This window comes from Parasteatoda tepidariorum, chromosome 4 (genome assembly GCF_982258835.1).
Source record: "Parasteatoda tepidariorum strain Cologne lab strain chromosome 4, Ptep-v5.0, whole genome shotgun sequence".
NCBI lineage: Eukaryota > Metazoa > Arthropoda > Arachnida > Araneae > Theridiidae > Parasteatoda > Parasteatoda tepidariorum.
The window spans coordinates 78678299-78705106 of record NC_141758.1 but is presented as its reverse complement, the minus strand read 5'-3'; the positions used below and the strand labels follow the sequence as shown (position 1 = coordinate 78705106).

The window sequence follows — 26808 nt, the reverse complement described above, 5'->3', positions numbered from 1 at the left end:
AATCCCACTTCGAAAATGTGAGACCAGCCCCGATGTCTCGTCATGGACACAGAACAATTTTTGTTCATCCCCATTTAAAGGACTGCTCACATGTATTTGTCAGACACGACGCTGTTAGAAAGCCACTCCAAGCTCCGTACGATGGTCCGTATAGAGTTCTGCAAAGAAGTGACAAACTTTTCGACATCGAACGTAAGGGGGAAAAGCATACCATTTCCATAGACAGGCTTAAACCAGCTTTCCTGCACAAAGAGACTAATCAACATACTTATCCACCTCCAGTCGAATCGATTGAATCAACCGTTCCTGCCAAAAACTCAGAGACAGTGAAACCGATTGATCCAGCCAACACAACTCGTACCGGTAGAACAATTCGTAGACCTCAACGGTATGTCCATTTTTAACCGTTACACTGTGGAGGGAGTATGCAGCGGCTGCTGCTTTTGAGCCAATTTCAAGCTAAACGCCGAAATGTGGCAAACTTACGTCGCCAGTTGGCGATAAGGACAATCACGATTGCAGACCTAACTGCACCTGTTTTTCTTCTCAGTTCGGTCTGTGACGACGCCTGTGTATGTTACTGGGACAACCTGTCCGCCACGATGTTTAATCTAGAATTAACTAACTTGTAACCTTAATTGTTATCCTTTTATTAAATTTATTATTATTTAATTATGGCTGGCATTCTGTTAACTAATCGTGCTAATTGTTTCTATTCTTCAATCAACTTAATTATTCATTATATGTTTTTATTTTAGGAGTCGCGTTAACTTCCACGTGTCTCCTCATGCCTTTCTTCTTTTAAAACGGCATTAAATGATGCGTCAGTTGACCTTTTCAGAAAAAGTAATCAATGTTTCATTATATATGTTCTGACCCTCAAAATATAGGGGGTAGTCAAAATTTCGAAAGAAATTTAATCTAAAATTTTGCTTCTATGAAGATATATAAATATGGCGATAGTCCAAAAAATTTCCAAAGAATCCCGCCGTAGAAAGTGAAGTAATTTTAGATAACCATAAACTAAATGAATGATTGAGAAAAGAGCAATGTCTAGGATTTTTCCGTTGCAGAGCAACCATGACGATTATTTTATGTGACGTTACATTGCATTTTATGTGACGTTAGTTGTACTTTTTTATAATGTTTTAAATTTATTTATGTGAAAACTTTAAGCTGAAACCAAATTTACATTAATTATTAATTTTTAACGAAGTTATATGGTTAAACTATTTTAAGCCTGAGATTGAGTCTTCTATTTAAGAGAAGAAAAACAGAGAAGAGGAAAAAAGAAAATATAATAATTTTTTTAGCAAGAAATATAGTGAGTCTGGAATAGATTATAATTATAATTCACATTCACAAGGTTTCAGATAATTTTTAACAATTGAATGACTTAGTTAAAGTTTAGTAACATTTAAAAAACATTGAAATATGTATATTTAATAATATTGTAAGATTCATTATTTTAAAAAAAATGCTTCATGCTAAAAAATATTCAAGTTACGTGGTTTTCTTTGTAAATAACACCCAGCATGATTTGCAAATAGCACCCTGATCAAAAACATCCTGAAACTGATTAGCGAAATATGAAATAAAACAACACTCAATATGTTCTTCAATTGTAATCTCCTACATTTATTTACCAAAAATCTCAACTAATTATTTGATTCCTTTATTTACTAACTTATTTTGAGATTCTCGTCATCACTATAAACAAATATCAGATTCATAAGTCTCATTTTTAACAGAGTTCGTAAGGTCCTGAAGAAGCTGTGAAGATTGCAGAAATACTAAGAAGATAAGATGTATTCTATTACGCTTATATTTCACAACATTCAATATTTAATTTCAATAGCTCCAATTATCTGATTACAAAATGTAAGGTTACGAAATTTTAATTTCAAAAGTCTCAAAAATATTATTTGATTAAAAATTTCATTTGCTTCAAAAATATACAAGTTGGAAAGAACAGTCGAGATGTTTCAAGCGCTCAAAAATAGGCGCCCGCTTTCAAGACTTGCCTCACGTGAATGAAAAGAAACAGAAATGATTTGAAATAAAAACGTAACGTTGCCAATGAAAAATGAAAAAGTAAAGGTGAGATACAAAACTAGAAAAAAAAAGTGGCTAAGAGACAAAAATGAACATGAAAAACAGAGCAAAATAAACCGCAGTGGACGAGAGAAGCAAATCAGGAAAAAGTAGTCTTCCACGCTGTATGGAATTGTTGTGAGGAACTAATGTCGTTAACGAGGGAATAAGCAATCGCATGAATAAAATAAGACTTCAGGACAGGATTGTTTTATTCATATGAATGATGATGCCCTTGTCAATGATATAAGTTCCTCACGACCCCTCCTTAGGGCTTGGAAATGTATTTTACCCTGATTTGTCTTTCTCTGTCATTGTGGTTTTGTGGATTCTGTCTCTTATCTTTTTTTCTCCCTCTTGGCTACTGTGGTTTTTCTAGTTTTTAATTGGAAACATAATGTTTTATAATTCAAATCACTTTTTTTTCTTTTTATTCATGTCTGGCAAGTCTTGAAAATGGGCATCTGTTTTTGAGAGCTTGAAACGTGCCGACTTTTGTCTCCAAATGGTGTATTTTTGAAGCGATTGAGAGTCAAGGAAAATTTCTTGCCGCTTCAGTTACTTGGGATTATTTACTTAATAAAAATTATTATTAAAAATTAACAAAAATTAGATATACATTATTTTTAATAAAACAAGAGTAGCAATTGGTACAGTTTTCACAATACTTTTGTACTTACTCAATCTTTTCATATTTCATAAGAAAACATTAAAAAAAAAATCCATTCTCGTTTTGTTATTCTCTTATCTTTAATCTCGTTTTTCACTTTCGCTGGAGTCAATTTTTTTTAAAAAATTTTAGTTGTCTCCAATTCGCGCATTCTTATAGTTTTTGGCTCTTTATATTTGAATATAGTCAAACACTCATACATTTTGAATGAAAATACTAAGGCAGTATTTATAAATGATTCAACATTTTAAACTCATACACGTATCAAGTTTTATGCAATTATATAATTGATTATCTTGATTGATTATATTTCTCTATTGAGTGACTGAATAATCAATAAGATATAAAAATCGTGGAGTGACATATATTTACTCTAAAATTTAACTTTAATGTGACATGAAATATGACTTATATAAATATTTGTATTTGCGGTATTTTATATGAACAAGTTATGCTAAATTATTGTAGTCAGTTATCCCCTTAACGATCGGTTAATTTTCAAGAAAACGGTCATAAAAGTGCCTATTTTTTTGGCACTTTTATGACCTATCTACAATATGACCTATCTATATTATTTTTTTGGCACTATCTACAATTACCTTAAAAATATCCTGGTACTGCCATCAGGTGTGTAAAATGAGAAATAAAATGTTTTCCGGGCAAAAGAAATGAATTAGTTATATTCTTATTGGTGCGTTATTACTGGACACTCCAGCCCGTCAATACCACGGGAGCGAGAAATAGCGGGCGGAATCTCACCCCGTCATTTTCACGGGAGCGAGAAGGAAGGGGTTAAGGGATTATTTTAGCATTTAGTAAAATAATTCCTTTTAAAAAATCGTAAATAGTTTATATGTGCAATAGGGACAAATTAATAGATAAAAGTAAATATATTGATTTCCAAACAAAAGGCTAAAAAAAAAAAAAAAAAAAAAAACATTTGATCAGAATTACTTGAAATTAGTATCTAATAATATAAGAAGTAGAAGTTGAAACTAGTATAATATTAAGTATCACAATAAATTAAAATACTTAATGCTTTATTGAAATACGTTTTACATAAGATAGGGGCAAAGAATCTTTAAAAATTCAATAGATTGTAAAAATAATAACTTGTCACAACTTTCAAACGATTTTTTATATAACTGATGCCGTTTTCAACAAAATAGTGGAAAAATTTTAAATAAATAATTGTTAATAATAAGGAAATATTAGCATTAGCAATCGTGTCGCCTTTTGACGAAATACTATAAGTAAATTTTGTATATAATTATTTGGGCAAACAGTATGTTAAAACTCTTTGATGAATATAACTATTACAGTTATAAAATAATTTTCAATTTAAAAATGTCTAAATGTATAACCTAAAATTAGAAAAAGAACAATTTTCTAAAAACAGACTCCGATTATTAGAACAAATGTTATTCAGGGTGTTGATCTCTCCCTCACCCTTAGTTTTTTCTGCTGACTATATCAATTTAAAAGAGCAAGAACAGAATGTTCATAACAGGAAAGCCCTTCTAGCAATCCATCGGTGCAATTTTCGATGCATATGATGTGCCGTACCAACCGTTAAGCTCGTATCAATACTTATGGTAATATTCTGAATAATTTAAATCATTTTTTTATCAAAAAAAAAAAAACTTTTTTTTTTAATGCATTAAAAGCAACAATTTATTTACCAGCAAAAAAAAAAAAAAAGATTTAATTAATTGTTAAAATTTCGAAAGAATACTCTAAAAAATAAATAAATAAATATACTCAGCAGTGGTGCCACAACCAAAGGCCTACTGTGCCCATCTCAGTTTACTTCGAAAGAATAGTGACTTTAAATTCGAATTGTAGCATCAGTTGCACTACCAATACCTAATTACGCTTAATGAAGAACAAATTATTGAAAAATAAATTAATTAAAAGCTAAATAATTAAAAGTTAAATAAAAATTATTAATTAAAAATAAATTAATTAAAAGTAAATTAATTAAAACGTCATGTGTTCTTGTTGGAAAAAAAAGTTTTATTCTTTACATTGCTGATTGATTTTTAAATTACACTTTTCAGTACATTTTAAAATGCATATTATGTTTTTAATTTTAACTTTTGATTTATATTCATTGTATTGTATTTTAGAAATAAATATATTTTTTCTTTATTATAATTTTAGAATAAGCTAAATGATTATCGAAATGCTTTTATAATAAACAATGTTTTTTTTCATTTTACTTACTTAAATGGTTCGTTGCTTAAACACACAATGGCTACTAAGATCACACAAACAAGAAATCGATCTGGTGTGTAAATAAAAAGTGCTCAAGTGAACTTAAAAATATTGTTGTGATGCTTTACGTAATTCTTCAATAAAATATCCCTTATCGATAAACCAATGGAGTAAATAATTTTTTAATAGAGTTATAACATATGTTCATGGTGTCACATGGATTAAGTTTCTCCTTGAGTGTCTGAGTCAATAGAGAATTAATATGTTTCAGACTACAAGACTGTTAGAATCTTTTCTGGTATTTTATTGATCGATTTTTTTTTCTTTTGTTCTAGTTGAATATCGGTTCTTCGGAAAGGGTAAAATAAATTATAAATATTAATTGTAGTTCGTTTTTTTCTCTCGCTAAATTTCCCTTAACGACGAAACTTTCACGAGAGTCTACCTTATTGTAATGCAGTGTTTCCCAAAGTGTGATACGCGTACCCCCGGGAGTACGGGAACAGTTTAGCGGGTTTAAGCGTTCTTATACGAAATATCTTGCAACGAAGGAAAATTTCAAAATTTTTTATTTAAAAACAAAGCTAGCCATGAAAATTTATGATTACGTATTTCTCTATTGGTTATTTTCTGCAGAGTTAACAGTTATAATTAGTGGTGTCAACAGCCAGTTGTGATTTTTAACTTTTGTGCAATTTTTTTATAGTAAAAAATTCATTCATTTTTTATTAGTGGTACACAGCGTTACGAAAAATTTAGAAAGGGTACACAAAAGTCATAAGTTTAGGAAACACTGTTGTAATGTAATAACAAAGGGTTGAGCAATTCGAAAGAACCTCCCCTTTAGAGTAAATAGAAATTTACTTATTGTTTATAATATCAAAAAGAAAAAAAAATCACAATAAATCGTGTATTTAACATTTTCGCGTTTAAAGTCAAGGGAAAAGAAATGCACCACTTTTTTTTGTCGGTATTTCAAGTTTAAATAGGTTCTTAAATGTAGTAATTTAAAATCGTGAGAAGTCGTAAAAAATAGGTTTTGAAAGTTATTTAGTCAAAAATTGTCATAAGATAAGATAGGAGTCTTCGTTTCAGAAAAAAAAGGTATGATACTTTACCTTTTCATCTATTGTTTAAAGGAGAAAGACATAATTATAAAATTAATACCACTAAGAAGCATTTACAAATTTGGGTTTGATATTAATACGTATAACGTGTAGCTAAAAGATTTTTTTGATTTTTTTTTATGAAAAAAGATTAAAAAATACTATTTTTGATTATGATGTGGTTATTAAGGAAGAGCCGAATAACACTTACTTCATTACGACATTTTTTACGACTGTTCAAGTTTTCGATGTCAGCGCAAGAATTGAATGTTAAAACGGTAGAATCTTTTCTTTCAACGTTTTCTTTCCTTTGTATTTGGAGACAATAATGTTTTGTTTTTTTTAATCATTAGCGCCTCACAGGCTCCAAAGTTATGCATTCATTGAGGCACAAGTATTAATTCTTATCAAGGGTTCTGTAATCACTGCCCTCAACATGCATTTAAAGAATCTTTGTCAAAAAAATATCAAGTTAAAATTACGACATGGAGTCACAAATTAACATTTCAGTTAAAAAAGAAAAAAGGAAAAGTATATCAAAATCTTACGACTCACTATTGAGGAAGACGAGAGTGAGAATTTAATGACCTGCTAGAACATCATCAAAGCGTTTGAGCTCTCGAATTAAACCAGATAAAAAATGAGGTGATATGGTCTGCCTTCTAAACTGGAATAAAAGGGAAAGAAATAGGGTAATAGGAAGTACGCGTAGGGAAGCTGAAAAACGCAGTCTTTTTACTGCGAGAGAGATTTTTTCAAAAGCTGTTTAGATCACCATATTTTTTTTTTGCTTGCGTTTCCTCATTTTGTTTTCTGTCAGCTGATTTTCATAATTTTCATTAATATTGCTGATGACATGGTACGGAATTTTGATAATGATTTCATGGATATGGACCGGCTGCAATTTCGCAAAATAATGTTGTTGACATAAAACGGAATACGAATGGTTTACACTTGCTTGTGTTAGGACAAAGAGTTTTTATTTTTAATTTAACTTTATTTTTGATTGTTGATAAATTTTCTATACAAGAATTTTAATTTTAATTATCTGTTCACTGGAAATCTATGATCAAGTTATAGATAGCAAACAATAGGAATATGTTTCTGTTGGGATATGAATGTGAATCGTTTAAAAGAGACAAACGACGCTCGATTTATCCTACTCGATGGCATAGTTCTACCTCTTGGCTTGATCATCTCCATATGGCAAGTATAAAACATTGCTCTAACGATGGATATTTGTAAAAATTACTCTTATTTTAAAAGTGTAGAAAATTTTTTGTTAAACGTCTCTTGTAACATAAAAATGGCCACGATACTGATTTTCTACAGCTATTCTGAGAAAACGTAAGGAGCATTCTCATTGCCTGCGAATTAATTTTTTTTTTGCATCTAACAGAAAACATGATCGGGGAAATTTATTCACTTGCGAAAAACTCATGCAAAAAGAGAAGAAAAAAAGATTACAAGCTGGGAAAAAGTTTCCTTAAAACTCGAATACAAAATGTGACACCATGTTAAAGATGGACACACATAAGAAGCTACATATGTTCGAAAAACAATGGTTTTGAGGAGTAAGCATTCTTTTGAAACCAGTTGTTGACATGGATTGAATGCATCGATTCTCATTTTTCAGTTGTTGTTTACATCATTTAATTGAGATTTAAATATTAGTGCATTATGAAAATCCACCTTTAGCTTAGCAGAAATAGGTAGTTAAAGGCGTTTAAAGTTATTAAATAAGTAAACAACACTTTTAGTTCGTTTTCATTTCGAAAATTTTTTGGAAGAAGAAATGAAAGTGTTCAAGTTCTTTTTTAATAAATTTAAGCGTTAAATCAAACGTGTGAAATAGCAACACACTGATTTTTTTATTTTCAGAATCTGGCTGCATTAACAAAGTTTAAACTTTAAAAAAAAATATGTTTTCGCGATTTGGTTTATGTGGAAGATCAAATTGTAGCTATATTATTTATCGTAACATAAATTATCGCTCCAAAGCTCGATTCAAAAAACCATTTCTAAGAAATGAAAATCAAGAATTTAAAATTCACAAACCGAAAAGGACTTTCCCTTTGTTTATTGATCAACAATTGAAACTAGCACCCAAAGTTAAAAGTATGCCGAGGCAAAAATTTGATTTTTTCCTAGTTTTAGATTTCGAAGCAACATGTGACTCTCCATTAAATGTGGAACCGCCCGTTAGTATAATATGTCAATGAATTTGTCTTTTAATTATTTTTGTTTGTAAATACCTTATCTATAAAACTTAGATTCAATCACCTGTTCTATCAATAATTTTTTATCACCTTAACTGTGAAATCGAATATCAAGCTTTAGGTTAGGCACGAAGTAAAATTTTAAAGGGGATATTTCCGGATCATGATCTGTCTCGCCAACTACAATTTCCAAAATGCCAAATAGATTTTAAATTAGCAAATTTTTAAAAAAAAAAAAACATGTAGATGTTTATTGGGGGGTGGTTACTAGTTATACTTTTTGAGTAGGTCCCTTTCTGTGACGGTTTTTTTAGTTTCTCCCTGGCCACTGCCCGGAAGTTACCAAGACTTGGCGATTATTCTGCCACAGATCACGATACGGAAATCTCCCCATTTTAAATTCTTTCGTTATTAAATGACAAACTAGGAAGATCGTCTTGGTTAACTAAACTTTTATAAATGCTCTGAAAACTAATTTTTTTAAAATTATGATCTTTATTCACAAATTTAAATAAACAGAGAAGGTTTAAAAAAAAAAAACAAATTATTTTGTATAACTTGTAAATATAACTTTTTCTGTTTCTGTAGAATTTCTATGTGATGACATGCTGAGAAGATTAACCCTTTAAACATTAAAAATTTACTTAAATTTTTGTGCTATACTATTTTCCCATTGATATACCTGAGAAAACTGATCTTCAGGTGATCAGTTTACTCCAGGATTTTCGGAAAAAACCGAGACTGACGCTCAAAAGATTATGCAGTTTATTTCTGTCTTATATACTTAAACTTACTAATACTTAAAGTTTGAACGGATTGTTTACATTGGTATCTCTTTCATCAACAAAGGGGTTATGTATCTAAATCTAGCTTAGATTTTTATGCTTTAGCCTTAGATTTTTTTTTAAATGTATGCTTTAGTTACTGCAACTTTTATTTTAATTGGCCGTTAACAGATTTATTAGCAACTCTTTTACTTTCCAAAAAGGTTATGTAATTTAATTAAGTTTTTGGAATTTTTCCCTAGTTAATAAAACATTGAAGTTTAAATCATGCCTATCTTCATGTAATCTTTAAAATATTTTTTTGTAGAAAAATAATTGATGATTGAGTTGTTCAAATTCTTTTCAGGAAATTATTGAATTTCCAGTTTTAAAAGTAAATGGAATTACTTTCAACATAGAATCAACTTTTCATTCCTATGTCAAACCAGAAATAAATCCTGACTTATCCTCTTTCTGTACTGAAGTAAGTTGTATAATTTATTTGTATATTAAGTTATATATGAGATTTATGTTACATTGTATTTGTTTGTCACTTATTAGTTCAGTTGTGTAATTTTTTGTATGTTGTAGAAGTAATGTATTTTTATATAATTTATATCAATCAAGTTGTATAATTTACTTAAATATTTCTTGCCAAAGTAAATATTTTGTTTCTAAAATTATAATTTAGAAGGATACTCGAATCAAAAGATGTGATATTATTTTTCGGCAAAAACTATGGAGTATGTTAGTTATTCTGACAATATTAGTGATATTTAACTTTTATAAACAAAATTAGGCAGTATCATTTGTATGTTGGAGATAATCACAGATATAGTTTGTCTACGATAAGAACTCCCCCCCGCCACAAAGTCTGAAGCTGTCTACTGCTATGGAAACGAGAATAGCGCATTTCAGGGAGGGTAGCTTCTCTTCCTTCTAAGGCTAACACAATTGACTGAAGAAAATATTCCCTTTCTCTCGCCAACCTGAGCCAAAACCTGTCCGAAACAGTGACCCCACACCCCTACTTGAAATAGTTACACCTTGTTACCATAGTCACTGTCATGAGTCCTGATGAATGGCTAGGGGTGTTCTTACTTTAGACCAGGGCTCGTGATTTTTAAAAAAAAAATCAGAAGAATAAAGATTTTTTTAAAATTTAAATCAAATTTTTTTTATTTTTATTCTAATACACTGTAAGAACTTTGATTTATGATTAAAAAAGCTTTATAAATGTTTAAACGAAATGAAATTAATATTAAAACTATATTATAACAGTATTTTAGAAGCTCTAACTACTTATAAAAAATTTTCATTATAATATATAGCTTTGAATGCATTGCAACCATTTTGAAACAAATGCATGATTCAAATTTAAAGACTAGATGAAAAAGAGAATTTAAACCCTATTTTGGCATATTAGGGTAATTTCTTTTTAAGATAACCTCAAGCTTTAAAAATATACCTTTTCCATCAATAAAATATAATATAGATTTTAATTCCATGCTTTTTCAATCAAAAGGTAGAATGTTATTAAATTTTTTTTGTTTGTTTTCTGAAAACAGTTCATGTTTATTAATTACTTTCTACAGCTATGCAAGTCTATAATCTTTAATCTGTACTTTCAATCTCAAGAATCAAAAGATTTTTAAAAATATAATTTCAAATGTGTTGGAATTTAGCACACATCAAGAAGGAAAGTAATTTTGTTAACTAAAATTAATTAATGCAGCAATTTATTTAAAATAAATTTTAAAACTAAGAAAAGAAAATAATAAAAGTATCAATAATTTAAAACACTGTTTTTTGACTTTTTAAATTAATGTATATATATAAAAATCAGTTGATCAATCAATGATTTTAAAAAAAAAAATCATTTGATTTAAATCGTGATTTAAATCAAACGTATTTTTATCAACAAACTCTGCTTCAGACTAACTATAGTAGCAGTCTTTTATTGGCAATCACATGTTAACATTAAAATAAGGTTGAAGCGAATCTTGCTCAATCATACAGGACTAACTTTGCTGGCTGTTTCTACCCTTCACTTCGTCTTTGCCGCAGATCTCTGAGCGCAAAATTATGTTCAAGAGGTTCCCAATGCAACATAACTAAAATAACCGTAGAAAATTTATTTTAAATTTTAAGAGTGCAATTTATTAAATGTCAAAATGTCCGGTATCCCTATTGCAGTCTATGAATTAAATATCTGGTGACATATCCGACCATGACCATCAAAGGTAAATAAAGATAATCTTTAATGTAAAGAAAGTGAAATTTGGTAAGTAGCATCACTTGTTTGGCATATTTTTAAAACTACTTATCACCTCAGCTTGCTGCAAAGTCTTTGAAATATTTTCTTATTTATCAAAGTGTCTTTAAACATTTAGAAACAAAGCATCATGTTCTTATTTGAATTTTGGAGAAAAAAATGATTTTATTTAATCATAATTTTGTTCTTATCTTGGAAACTAAAAAATTGGGGCAAATTTTGATAAGGCACACTTTTTCCAAAAGTGTAATTTTTACACCAATCTGTTCCTTAGTATAGTAGTTTTTTGGGAACAGTTTACACTAGAGGACAACACAATACATAGAGACATTATATTACATACATTTAATTCATGGTCTTTTCATCAAAAATGTTCTCATAAACAATTTAAGAAATGTAGCTTTATCATATTACCCCAAGCACTTTGAATATGTTTCCAAATAATATTTAGCTATTTCTTTTTAATATAATTTCTCTATTTCTTCTTACTAATATCTTTAACCCATTTTTTCATTGTCCTTTGTAGTTAACAGGCATAATTCAAGGTATGATTGATGACCAACCTTCATTCAATGTTGTTTTTGAAGTATGTATTAATTGAAAATGTATTTACTATAATAAATGAAATTTTTTTTAAGAATGATTTAATTGTAATTTTACTCATTAAATTGTTTAACTTTGCTTAAAATATTGTAATTGATTTGAAACTACAGTAGAGAACCATTTATCCGGTATCCAGATAACCGGGAAACCAGAAAACCGGGAAAAATTTTGCTCGATTTTCCCGCCATTTTGAAGTAGAAGGAAAAAAGCGGAAATTGAACTCATCCTTGAAGTTGAAGAGAGGAAAATGTAAGGAAGGGGAAAAAAATTTTCCCCGTTTATCCAGAGAAACGTCATTTCCTCCGTGACCTTGAAGGCAGGGAAGGGAGGATTGCTTTATTTTTTCCTTTAGGCCGTCAATCAAACTCAAGGGTGTGGCATGCTGATTTCGTTTTCTGCTTGATTTACGAGGGGGGTGGGGAAAATGCATTGCATGCATATCAGTGAGCAGAAAAAGAAAAGAGAAAAATATATTTATTTGACATCGACTAATAAAAATAAAATCTTTTTCTTTTGAATAAATTCTCATTCTTTGGAAGTGCGGTATCAATTGCAAGTTTTTCTTGGTGTGGAATCACATCTGCTGTAATAAAAAATCTTGTTTTTATCAACAAAAAAATAAAATAAAAGGAGAATTGTTTATTAATCTAAACATAGGATTATTTTATGAAGCATTATTTTTGTTTTTCTGATTCCACTACGTTTGATTTTTTTTCTTTTCATTTTTTTTCTTTTCGCGATAAACTTCGCACTCAATAAATTAATTCTTTTTATTCATAAATTTTATCATTAGGTTTTTTTTTTTTTTTTTTTTTTTTTTTTTGAATTCCGTTGATCTTGCCTTGTTCCGGGTTTTAATATTTATGCTAGTGCCTTTTTTAACTATCGTTTTGGTTCGATAATATTCAAGTGTTTTTTTTGATTAATAAGTTTTCCTCTTATTTTATCGTTTCCTCCCGTATAATTAGGTATGATATATATTGCGTTATTTAATCATTGGTTTTGTTTACATTATTTAATTTAGGAATTGTAATTATTTTTAAAAAATAAATATGAGAATTTTGTATTTTTTAAACTTGATTTTCTTGTCTAAACTTGCAATTTTTTTTTATTCTTTTAAATGTTATATATCTACCATTTTTTTTTTCTTTTTAAAGTTAGTAGTACCTTTCTTTTTTCTCTTACTTTACGCATTACACTTTTTCCTTGTACTTCGGGTTCGATAAAACATCGATTAACGACACTTTTTGGTCGATCCAGAAAACCGGGAAATTCAGATATCCGGGATAGCGATGGTCCCGAGCATCCCGGATAATTGGTTCTCTACTGTACTTTCATATGTTTGTATAAGTCACCACATTTTAAAAGTTTTTTTTTTTTTGAAGTTTATGTGTGTTTAGTTAATAACTGTTTTTAAATCATATTTTAATTATTGACTTAAAGTATTATAATTTTAAGTATTGAGTTAAAGTACAATTTAAACTCAAACGTTTTTGTAATTTGAGTTACAGTGTGTTCTTAATGTTAATATAGCTTTTTGTTTTAATTTTTTAGTTCATTGGTTTGTAATTTTTTTTCCCATTTTAGAAAAGGGTATCAAATCTACTTAAATAAATTATTTTCTGTAATGTTGATATAGTTTCGAATCTGCAAACTAATAATTTTCATTCAAAATTTGTGATACGCAATGTTTTCCATAATTAATTAGGGACTTGATGTTGTTATTTTGTTATTAATATCTTTTACAGTTTTATTATATGACATAAGTTGCACCTAGAATTCATTTAAGTAGAAAAAGGTACAAAATTATTCTAAGCCATTACTTTACCTTTTTCATATTCAAAAATATAAGCTGTAATTATGCATTTTTATAAGCATATTTACTTATATACTTTACTGACTTTTGAAATGTACTAATTCACTTCTGAAGAAGTTATTAATTCTTTTTCGTTCGTTGATTTCAATGAATGATCATTTATAAGTTAGAGCAAAATGTTCTTGAAATTTAAGCAAATATCAGCATTTTAAAATTATTTCTAAAATTTTGAAAACAAATTTTTTTAATTTACTTTTATGAGTTTTTAAATTTAAAGAAATTGGTGTATTAAACTGTGGTTTAATTTAATGTAAACAGTGAATAAATGACTTTCATTTAAAATATGCTGTGTTTTAGAGTATGACTGCAACTAAAAATACTAAAATTAAGAAAAAGTTACAACTGTATTAAAACCTTTCGTTTTTATTTACATTAAAATGCAACAGAAGTTTTCCTTCTTCTTCTTCTTGGGCACTTCAGCCTATGACAGGCCAAGGCCATCCCAATAAGTTTTTGTTATCTTGATCTATTCTGCGCCATGGCCTTCCAGTTAGTTATTCCTATTATCTTTAGGTCCCTCTCAACTGCGCCCAGTCACCTAGTCAGTAGACAACCCCTTTTTTTTGTACCTTCTGGTTTAAAAAAAGTTACTTTTTTTTGCTGGGTTTTGATCTTCACATCTATAAAGGTGTCCCAGCCATGGAATGCGATTGACTTTAATAACATGAACTATGTCTGGTTGTTTATACTTTTTATGTAATTCATGATTGTAAAGTGTGCACCATTTGTTATTCTCATAGACAGCACCAAAAATTCTGTTAAGTATCCCTCTCTCAAAAATCAGCAATTTGCTCTCCTCTTTATTGTTAAGAAACCAGAGTCTTTCTTTCTTTTTTATAAAAAAATTCAGTTTGGTTGTTACAATTAATGAGATCAATTTGAGTTAAACTCTTATTAGTTTATAGAGTTTTCTGAGTAATTTCATAATCAATCTATTTTAAAAAGTGTTTTTATCTGGCCTTTGCATGAGTTCTTGTTGTTTTGTACCTTCTGTTTAAAAAGCCAAAATAATTTTATATGTTTTTAAACAATGAGCTCTTATGTGTGTAGATAATAAGGACCATGACCTTTTTCAAAATTTTGAATTAGTTTTGAAATTATAAAACTTTAAAGCTTCCATTCCTCAAATGTTAAAATTTTATTATAGCATAATAACATATAAGCTTTCCTCTTTCAAACTCAATAAGCCATTTTCAAAGACAATACAAATTAAATATTTTATGCTGTGTTATTTTTTGGTTTGTTATGGTATGTTTGGTTTGTCTATGTTAAGTTTTCGTTATCAACAGAAAAATATAATTAAAATTTTATGTCGATGTATTTTGTAAACTAGACCACCTCTTAAAAAAGATGTGAAAACCTTTTTATTTCATTTCTTTATAATGGCATGTTGAGAAAGGGCGAAGGGGACAATGACCCAAGTCATGAAGCCTAAGGTGCAAAGGCCCTTGTCATCCTGTCTAAGGGGGCATCCATTCAATGACTATATAAATATTTAACTAGATTATTAATATTAATTTTGTTTAAAAATTAAATTTTTATTAGGTTACTACCTTAGGTTGAAGTATTTTATGAAAAATAATATGCGATTTTCAAGCAAAATAACTAGTGAGGTTTTAGGTAATTAAAATTTAATTCTTACATTTGAGAATATTTTGTTGGAATTAATATTTCTAAAGAATTTCATTTATGCATTTATAAAGTTTTTGTGCATGTGTATCCAGAAGTATAATTATTAATTTTCTCTCGTCTTCAAGGAATTTTCTGTAGACATTCAAATACTTTGTCATTCCACTATTTCTTAACAATGCTCTCAACCATAAAGTTGTTATTTTCAGAGGCAATTTTTGTTATCTATAATATGAACATTTTTAAGAATGATTTAATATTTATATTAATTCGTTTCCAATTTTATTATCTAAATTTTTATTTTATTTTTTATTGCATTGTAATTTGATTTTTTTAAAACCATCACTAATAAAAAATTGAACTATTTTATTTATTTTTTTCAGAAATTTTTAGATTGGATGAAGAAAGAAAATCTTTTAATGCCTGATGTTAAATTTGCTTTCGTAACGTGTGGTGATCCTGATCTTGATTACCTGTAATTTTTTATTATTTAAAGCATTTATTTATAATCATAACAGTATATCATTGAAACGTTTTTTAAGAAAAATGTTAAATTATTTAGTATAATGTTAAATTGGTATAAATGTTAAATTATTTAGTATAGTGTTAAATTGGTATAAATGTTAAATTATTTAGTATAATGTTAAATTGGTATAAATGTTAAATTATTTACTAATATTTTCATCTTTGCAGATTTTTTAAAACTGTTATGGAAAAAATATATTAGAAATTGACTTTTTATATTAAATTACCAGATTTTATATTAAATTATTTTCTATTGAAAATCCTTAATAACTAGTTTAATTTTTAAAAAAAAGTAGAAAATAAGCAAAATATTTAGCTGAAAAAGTGGTTTAACTTAAATTTTCAAGTGTTTTAAAACTAACATAAACACATTAAGCTGGTGTCTAGAAATTAAAAACTTCTTTGCACAAGACATAAAAATAAAGGTATGCTTAACTTTTGTACTTATAACAAAATTTTTGGACCTAATGTACTTGTTAATTAGCTTGTTATTTTACTTTAACTTAAATATTAAGCAGTACAGTAAAAAAGTATTTTTAAGGAGGAGATAAATTCTTGAATCAACAAAAGTGCTCAGAGTAAATTTTTAATTGAGTTTTCAAACAATTTTGAAATTTCAATTAAAGTAATGTCTAAAAAAATATTTTACTGAATTAAACCTGAGTTTAAAACACAATAATTCAGTTCAATTCAATTTAAAATACATTTCTTTTTTGAAATTCTGATAATCTAAAATTACTCTTATGTTTCAGCTTACCAGTACAGAGCAATATATCAGAATTCGAAGTGCCAGATTACATGCAACGATGGATTAATATAAAAAGAGTGAGTTTTTATTTGAGCATAAAAACTTATTAATTGCTAGGAATCTTGTGTGAGATTTGTATGCTTTAAAATTTTCATAGCATATTTTGATGAAATATTTTTTAAATGTTTTCCATTCATAACATGTGTAGATTTTTGATCTTAATATATTATTTTACATTTCATTTTCCTAATATATTTTAATTTTATATAAAAAATTAGGCATTTTGGATGATAACTAATTTTCAAATAAAGCTATTAAAGATTATATAAAAGGATTTAAACTTATGACTGATGCATTAATTGCCATTGTAAAAGTAGCTGAATATTTTTTTAAGAAGTCAGAGCTGTTTAGATTGTTTTTAAAAGTTAAGCTTATTCATACTGTTATTAAAATAGTTGTTGCTGTATTTATATGATTTATGCTATTTGTTAGTAAATACACTTTTATTTAGAAATAGAATTGTATTGTACTCTAATATCCATTATTTTTGTGTACTTCTGCCCAATGTCCTTTCTCGTTAAGTAGATGTCTGACTCTTGCAAATTCATTTTGAGGACTCTGAAGAAATATTTACCATGTGAAACTTTTGTCCGGCTTACCACCTTTTATTTTATCTCACTTTGATTTCAGCATATGCTCAAATACTACAATCAGGGGTCTGTCCAGGCCAAATTTACTACCGTTTAGAAATATTTTTTCATAAATTTTATTTTTGTATCCCATAAGAAACGATAAATCCATATTTTTACCATGTTTTTGTGTTGATTTTTAATATAATTTTTAATTTTCACAAATTATGTCTAAATTTTCACAAAATAAGTACCTCTCAGAAAAACCTAGACAGACCCCTGAGAATAAACTTGTACCATGATTTGACCAAATGTCTTCTAACGGTGTACATACAGTATTTTTCCAAATCGATTAATTATCATTGAACAACTGATTAAAATACATTATACAATTATAATAAGACTGCAAGAGTATGTAAAAACTTTGCTTGGTAAGAACAGTGTTTGATTATTAGAGTGGAAGGATTTAAAAAATTTTTTTTTATCATCAGCTAATAATATAAGTTTATTTAACTAGTAAGTTGATTCACTCATTTTTCCAAGCATTTACTATTTTTGCAGAATCGTTGATGGGCGTTTGCGAAAATTCTTTATATTAACACTCATTTAATAATTCCAATGAATTAAAGAGCACTTTAAATTGTTATGTTGATGTATGAGGTTTTGTTCAAAGTAAAAAAAAAAATAATAAGCTTTTTATTTTCATTAATGTAATTTATATTAAAAAGTGAAAATGCAAAATTGGCCTTTTGATTTGGTTAAATTTATTAATTTATTTTCTTATTAATTTACTTATTAGAAATGTATTAGCTTAATGATAATTAACAGTTCTGTTCATAATTCTTGACTGTTAGAATATTCCCAAAATCTTAATTGCTTAATTATTTTTTGTTTTGTTTCAAGCATGGTATAATTAAGAGAGTGGCATGCAAAAGTGTGTTGAAGCTCGGAGCAAACTCGTACATTACGAGTGTTCCTGAGAAGAGGATTTTAGCTACAAGTAAAAAATATCAATTTAATTAAAGAAAACAAAAACAAGAGAATTAAGTATATATGTACCAGGGGAGGTGGGCAAAATAATGGTAACACTTCTATACTAATAAATTTTTTCATATTTCTCCAGAAATATGTAACGAATAATTTTATAACTTTAAAGGTGTTTAGATCATGCAATTTCTCATACTTATCAATGTTAGTTTAAGGCTTTTAGATGAGTGAGGGACCGACAATAAATTATGAACAGAAAATAGTGTTAGTGAACACCCTATATCAAAAATTGTATCAATAAATTTGTAACTGGTAGTAATTATTTCAGTTATTATATGCAATAATTGCACAAAATTTCATAAGCATAGCTTAAATATTTATGGAAATATGGACATTTTCATAAAAACAAAATTTTTTGTTTGACGTTTTTTCCTCTAACTTTAAAAATATTGTATGAAATTTAACAAAATTTTTAGAGCAATTTAAGATTAGTTACAAAATTATTGCTTTAAAATTTGTGAAAAATACGTTTAAAACTGCACAGGATATGAGTATATTCTTTTACACATGCGCATGAGCAGGAAAAACTGGAAAAATTTAGATAATCGTATTTGGTAACTAGTAAAAAAAGTCCAATTTGTTTATTTTAAAAATTTAAAATGTTTCAAGCAAATTTCTAAGTAGTTTTTGAACTTTTAAAAAGAAATTCAAAATTATAAGGGTTTTTCTACAAATATTATTTTGTGTCATGAGACAAATTTGAATAAAAAATAATAATGCCTTACAATAAACATCCGTACACCAAAATAAGATTGTATAAGGAGAGAAAATGGGTAAAAGAAACGATACTTTTATGTGGATGATCCCCAAAAATGCTAGTGTCATTTTTAATAAATCTTATTTAATAATACAGAAGGAAATGTGTGGAAAACCCCTTATCATTTTGAGTTTCTTTCAAAAAGTACAAAAACTACTTAGCAAACTCTCAAATCTTTTTTCTTCTTTAAGATATTCAAATCAGACTTTTTTTTAATTTATTGCCAAATACGATTATCTGCAAAATTAAGAAGAAAAAATCTTTTACTTTTCCTGTGCATGCACAGTATTCATAAAATACTTTAGATGCTCATATCTTACGCAGTTTCAAACAAATTTTTCGCAAATTTTGAAGAATAATTTTGTAACTAACTTTAATTTGCTCTAAAAATTAAGTTTAATTTTATTGAATATTTTTAAAGCTATAGCAAAATGGGTTTTGCGTTTTGTAAAACAAAAAAATAGCTTTTTTTAATTAAAAATATCAATATCGCCATGAATATTTCAGCTAGGCTTACGGAATTTCGCTCAATTATTACATAGAATAACCAAAATGATTGCTACAATTTACAAATTTGTTGCTACAATTTTTGGCTTAGAGTGCTCAAAAACACTATTTTTTGTTTGCAATTTATTATCAGTCCTTCGAACCTCTAAAAGTAATAAACTTCATTGTATGAGATATGTATGAGAAATCGCATGATCACTTCTAAAGTTATAAAGGGATTCTCTTAGTATTTCTTGAGAAATATGAAAAAAATGTATTAGTATTGAAAAGTTTCTATTATTTTGTCCACCCCTCCTATGTGTACGCATGCAGTAAAACCCAAATTTTACGTTTTCTGTCAAACGAGCTCTAAGAAGTGCACAAAGCGGGATAATATAAAATTGGAGTAAAAAAAAACAATAGCATATTTTTTAAAGATTAACTACTGGAAGATGAACTTACAAATGAACTACTGGAAAAAATGTGTAATGTTCCTTTTGTTTTTGGATTTCACTTCAACAATGTCCTTCTCAATACTTACTGTTGTTTGCAAATTGCTTTATGGTTTGCATTCATAAATGTTTCATAATTTTATCATCTTCATCATTTTCATCCCTATCATCAGGCGTAGGCATTGAATCAAATATTGAAGGAATTCAAAAGTAATGATACGTGTTTTGTAGTCAACGTATGTGTTATCAACTTCAAAACATTTTTATTCCGCAGGTTCAATTTTCTCTTTGGATACTGAGAACTAATTAACCTCAACAAGCGTTATTAAACCTATTTGTAATACATTTTAGTCAACACCAAAAAGTAAAAACCAAATTTAGGAGTTTTCAGAACATTTATTTTTGCTTCAGATGCATTTTGCAGATCACTGAAATCACAAAGAAAAAAAATCTAGCCAGCTGTTTAGTGTAATGGTCTTTAAATGATTGGGTAATTCCAAGGTTCAAAGGTACAGGTTTGTTGGAAAAAATTCCACTCACAAATTTTACAATTTAAGTTCCTTTAATCACACTCTTCTGATTTCGCCTCAAGGGAGAAATCTCCTCTCACAGACAAAAGGACAATAATATAGAAAAGAAAGAGTGTCAGAAAAACTATGAACAGATAATAAACTAGTCTATCTCCTTTTTTTATTTTTTAGAAAGAGAAAAAAAAAACAGGAAAAGTTTGTGCAAGCTTTGTAGAGAAAAAATTATTTTGTTCTAATAGAAAAACATATTAAGGAGGATTTTTTCGAAAAGGGTAATGTAAAATCCGGGATAATTTAATAATATCGGTATAGGCAACTCTATCCATGTTTTAAACTATGTATGTTTTAAATTCATTTCTATGAGGATGCCTTCAAATATTATTTCATTCACAATTCCATCAAAATATTTTTAATTTTTCATAGATGTAAAAAATATTCTAATTTTAGTGACATTATTTATTATTTAATTTGTTGATAAGCCATATTTTCTGTTTCAAAGTAAAACAATATTCTTTTAACTTTTTTGTTGTAAAATTTAATATGAAGTTTAAGATTTACTTAAAGATAAACTTTTTAGTGGTACAGTTAGTAAATATTTATTTCTTTATTTTTTTTTTACATGTACCAGAGCTTTTGTGAAATTGAACCTTATACATGGCCTGATAATTTATCTAAAATGCTGCAATATTGTGAATTAGAGCCTCAAGGAGAACTTCATTCTGGTCTTGGTAAGTGATTTTGCAAACAGATTCAGATCATATTTACAAAATAGTTTTTTAATTCATATAAGGCAGATAAATTGGGTAATATTTGTAAAACATAGTGAATAAAGTGAATAATACATAGTGGAAAACTTACGTTTTTTTAAAAATATATATAAGGTTTCTTAACTTAGTCTTATTTAACTGAGTCTTATTTTGCTAAGTCATTTAATTCTGATGATCTCAGCTGATGAAGGTTTCAAATTACAGTATATTTGTGTTTTTGGAGTAGAAGAATGATCTAAGTGCATTTGAGAATAAACAATCAGGAAGTAAACTGAAAAAAAAATCTATCTTTTGGTTGCAAATTTAAGAACCTTAAAGCTTGCAGCTTAAGTGACTATTAGATATTTATAGATTAGACAATTGGAAGACTGGGAACAATAAATAAAGACTAAGCATTTACTTCTTTTCCTACTGTCAACCTTAACCCTTAAAGGATCGTTGCCACCATATAACAGTATAACACTTTAACTTACTGAGCCAATGCCTTGTACTGGCAATTAATAATATATGTTTATAAGTTCATATATAGTTGATAGTTTCTTTAGACTCGATGTTTAATTTTAAAAATTGTAATAAATGCTTGATTTTTTTAGTTTACAATATCATATTAATTAATATTATTATATTTATTTAACGTGGATTAATTCTTTTTTTTCATTTTCTGATTATTATTTTTTTTTTTAAAGTACTAAGGAAATTTTTCTCAAATTGTGTACTTCAAAAGATGATTGGCTATTAATTTTTCATTTCTGCTATTAGTTTGTGTTACACATGAAAAGTCTTCTTTGGAATTCAGAGTTATCTACAAAATTTTACATATTGAAAGAATGTACACATTGATTCATTGGTCAAATATGATCTAATATGTTGGATGTTAGTAAATTTCAACATAGCTTGCCCATTTGCAATCCCATTTATTTCATTTGCTGACCCATTTGATTTCTAATATTCATAATATTTTCTTACAATTAGTATTTCGAACAATTTATCTAATTGTTAGTTCTTCACTGGATTTATGTTGAGAATAGTTAAGAGCAAGTCTATTTTACAATATATCAATGCACTTTAGTTAGTGGAGGATTGTTTTGATAGAATCCCCTTTATTACAATATTTAGTTTAGATTTATTTATGGTAGTGATTTGATTTGTTAATTACATTTTGCCTAAATTAAAATTCACTAAATTAATTTTATGATGTTAGGCTTGCCATTGTATTAAGTGATAATGATGATTTTGGTTCAAAAGTTTGTGCCTTAAAATGTGTTTTTCATAATGTTTTTTTAAATTTTAATTACGTCAAAAGTTATCTTAATTAAAATTTAGTAAAAATTGTCGAAATAATTTTGTTTTTGTGGTACTATTCATTCCATAAAAGTACAGCACTCAGTAGAAAGAGTTTTTTTTCCTTTGAAAACTTGAAGGATCTTAAACATTGTTGCAGAATTTTAAAAAGTGTTTAGAGATCACTTTTAGAAATTCTGTTATAGTTTAAGTAATTAAGCACATTTATATTCTTTACATTTGAAATATTGTCTTTTTAATTTTGATAAGAATGAAAATAAGTGTTATGATTTTACTTTTGCTATGTTATTATTTAAAAGCAATGGGGTAAGATAAATGGTTTAGTTATAACTGAAATTAGGTTAGAAAATGTCTTTGTTTCATTTTTTATTTGCAGAATAACTTTTTATTAGAATAATTTTATGGTTCAGAAGCGTTTGGGGCAATTTCATAATTTTTTTTAAACATGAAATAAAAGATGGTGGTAGGCATATCTTCTGTTTGGTAGGTTCTTTATTTACGTCACATTAGAGTTGCATAGGTTGCGTCACATTAGCGTTGCTATTGGTGCCGGTCTGTTCTTCTGGACTGATTAAAATATGAATATTAATTAATAAAGTATGGTTCTGTTATTTTTGGAGGAATTGGCAAGACTAAACATCAAATTAAATGAAAAGTTCATTTGTAGATCACATATCATAACTGCTTCAATTCTTCTTAAGGTTTAGGAGCTTTTATTAATTTCTATAAAAAATAAAAACAAAGATATTTTGTGTGTTATTAGGTTGAAGTGTACTTCAGTTGAAGTGTTGCTAGTTTGATGTAAAAGATTAAAATTTACTCTAGCATGACAGCAAAATATATACAGTAGAGTCTCGAAAATCCGAGGTAATTAGGGCTGACACTACCTCGGATTACTGAAAACTCGGATTTTCCGAAAAAGTAGAAAATTTTTAACAACTACAAATGAAATTAAATAAAATGAACATATTACCTTAAAATCCTTTATTCTTTAGTATAATGATGTAAAAGATTCTTTACAATTTAAAAAAATTGTCAATTTTTTGTTGCGCCAGTATATTACTTCTCTTTGTTGATGCGATAGTCAGCCAACGCTTCAAAAGCAAAACATCTGCTGGGGTGGCTTCAGTTTGCTGTTCTACATATTTTAAGGCTAGTTGTAAGGCTGCAGAACCTTCACTATGAGATATTTTTTTTCTGATAACGGAGAGTCGTTTTCTTCTGTTTCATATTCTTCCTCATCTTCCATCATTTCTATAATACTTGAGTCTGTTATTTCCACCTTGTCGTCACTATTTAGCCATTCATTTAGATCAACTGCATTAGAGTTTTCGCAGCCTGATAATTCCTTCACCAAATCTTTCAAAACAATTGTTCCACTATCATCATCATTAATTTTCTCAATAGGCGTAACCAATTCAGGTAGAAACTTAGTCCACGATTTAATTACTGTGGTAGGTTGAACTTCTTCCCAAGAATCTGCTATCCAGTAGACAACATCTCTCAGACTTACATTCCTCAAAACATCCGCAACACTTTCATCATCAGACTGAACTAAATGTTGTAACAAACGGTGTCGATATTTTTTCTTTAAATTTTCCAATACGCCCTGATCCATTGGCTGAATCAAACTTGTAAAATTGGCGGGAAAAAATATAGCACGGATTTCACCTCAACGTAGCTCATCATCGTCCGGATGAGATGGAGCGTTATATAAAAACAAAATTGCCTTGCAAGGCAATTTTTTTTTTCTCAATGCCTTCCGTGTTTCTGGAACAAAATGTTCTAGAAACCATTGTTTGAAAATTTCTCGATTCATCCATGCACTTTTCTGATTTTTTTTTCTGATTTTTGCACTTTTCTGATCAAATTTGGCACCTCGAATTAAGCGGAACCTCGGACTTCTGAGACTCGAACTTCCGAGACTCTACTGTATTCAGAAATTTTTTCAATTGTAAAAAACGTATCATTTAAAAACAAATGAACAGTAATTCATAATCTTTACACATAGTAATGAATATTTCCCATTTCCCTCAGAAATGCCAGAATTGCTACTCCCTTATCGTTACCCAGTGAGCACCTGTGGCTAAACCATGGCGGTGGAGTAGTGTTGCCCACGTCATACAACCTACAAACCTGTTTATAAGGAAGGTTACTTTCAGACAATCGCACAGAAGAAAGAACATAGAACACACAGAGAGAAAATTACATCCATTCCTACGGTGGGATTCGAACTCACAACCACTGTTCCCATAGTCCAGTTCAGTAATCACTAGACCATTGATCGATATCTTATCGTTACCAGTGCTTTACATTAATTGTTTAATAATAAAAACAAAGATATTTTGTGCATTCTAGGGCAAAAGTGTACATGTGTTATAAGCAGAGATTGCTAGTTTGATGTAAAATATTAAAATTTACTCAAGCATGGCAACAAAATATATACTCAGAAATGTTTTTCAAATTGTAAAAAACTTGTCCTTAAAAAACATATGAACAGTTTTTCATATTCTTTACACAAAGTAATGAATATGAATAACTGATTTACATTAATTGTTTCTATAAAAATTAAAAACAAACATATTTTGTATGTTCTAAGGTTAAAGTGTACATATGTGATATTAAAACTGAAAATTGCTAGTTATGTGTAAAAGATTAAAAAAATTTACAGCCTGATAGCAAAATATGTACTCAGAAATTTTTTCCAATTGTAAAATCTTATCATTAAGAAACATATGAACAGTAATTCATATTTTTTACACATAGTAATAAACTATATTCTTATATTTAGAGATTATCATTGAGAGTGTAGTTTCATTATAAAATTTCTAATCAACTCTTTTTAATATTTCAGATGATTCCAAAAATGTTGCAAGGGTACTGAAAGACTTAGCTGAAAGGGGACTTGTTTTTAATTTTAATGGTTGTAAGAAGACATGATTGTATATGTAGTGTTAGAAAAAAAATATAAACATTGATAAAATTTATTTCTGTACTATGTGTATATATGTTCCAAAATCATTATCACTAAATATTTATTTTTAGAACCCTGGTCAAAAATAAAATGAAAAAACACATTAGGGGTTGCTAATTAATTTCTTAAGAAAAAAATAAAAACATTTTTAAAATCTGCTGGAATCCTGTTCAGGAAGACAGGATTAGAAGCATCAAAATAAATTTGATTGCCAATGAAACCTGAAAGTGTTTTATTATTAGCCTTTCAGATCGTTAGAACTTTTACTACCACTCAAACGGGCTTTGACTTTTTTTTAACCTTGTTTTTCTCATTAATGATTCATTATGTTTTATAACAGACTCCATAAATATTAAGGCTGATGATTATGAACAGTCCTGAGTTGTATTTAGTAATTACGATTATTTAGATATTTCTATTATCACTCATCTTAGTGATGGTGATTAAATTTACATTGTTTGGATATCTCTTTTGAGTTAAAGTAATTATCAAAACACTAATTTAATTAAGCATAAATTTAAACTGTTTGGATAGTTCAATTATTTTTGCATTTCAAAAAGTTACTCAAAAAATATATATTTAATTACATAAAAATTTACATTGTTTGGATCCAAAAAGTTTAAAATTAGTTATGTATAACTTAAATTGTTTAAATAAGGCTATAACTACTGAATTATAGTAGTAATCTAAATAAGATAAATTTATTATGTCAATTTATATTGCATGAATAACTCTTAAATGAGTTTTTGTAGCTATCCAAACATTATACAATTAACCTATATAAATGTATTGAACTAAGTTCCTAGCTCTATAATTGCATGCTCTCTTCCATCAATTGAATCCAATTACAAAATTAATCTATAATACTGTAGAACTTTAATTGCTGTGCCAAATATAAGAATATTTATTGTTCTTTTATTTTAAATTACAGAAAACATATTAACAGGTTATGCTATGGGGTTCATTTCTGGTCACAAAACTTGAAAAAAAAAAACATTTGAAAGATTTTTTACTAAAAAAAAATAAATAAATAAATAAAAAATCACTGATCAAAATGAGTAAGATGTAAAATAATGCAAAAATGTAATTTTTAGGCTGAACATTTAGCTATTGTTTCCAATGCTTTGTTTTAGGTAGA

The 26808-nt window shown here is 27.9% G+C and overlaps 2 protein-coding genes across 4 annotated transcripts in view; one reads left to right on the top strand and one right to left on the bottom strand.

Annotated features, from left to right (window-relative positions):
• LOC122270816 (putative defense protein 3) overlaps positions 1-5144 on the bottom strand; it is a 32699-nt gene extending 27555 nt beyond the window's left edge. Inside the window, exon 1 of one of the 2 annotated variants that reach the window (XM_087161426.1) lies at positions 4991-5144. The gene's annotated coding sequence lies outside the window, so the exon portion shown is untranslated. The remainder of the gene's footprint in view (positions 1-4990) is intronic. The other variant, XM_087161427.1, reaches the window with a different exon arrangement.
• LOC122272998 (ERI1 exoribonuclease 3-like) overlaps positions 1-25694 on the top strand; it is a 31734-nt gene extending 6040 nt beyond the window's left edge. The window contains exons 1-7 of one of the 2 annotated variants that reach the window (XM_087161424.1): positions 7804-8288; positions 9438-9554; positions 11872-11931; positions 15837-15928; positions 16731-16803; positions 21256-21355; positions 25551-25694. In XM_087161424.1, coding sequence (XP_087017550.1) covers positions 8010-8288; positions 9438-9554; positions 11872-11931; positions 15837-15928; positions 16731-16803; positions 21256-21355; positions 25551-25636 — 807 coding nt within the window. In that variant the 5' untranslated portion in view covers positions 7804-8009 and the 3' untranslated portion in view covers positions 25637-25694. Of the gene's footprint in view, positions 1-7803; positions 8289-9437; positions 9555-11871; positions 11932-15836; positions 15929-16730; positions 16804-21255; positions 21356-25550 lie in introns of those variants that run through there. The other variant, XM_087161425.1, reaches the window with a different exon arrangement.
• Positions 25695-26808: the final 1114 nt, after the last annotated feature.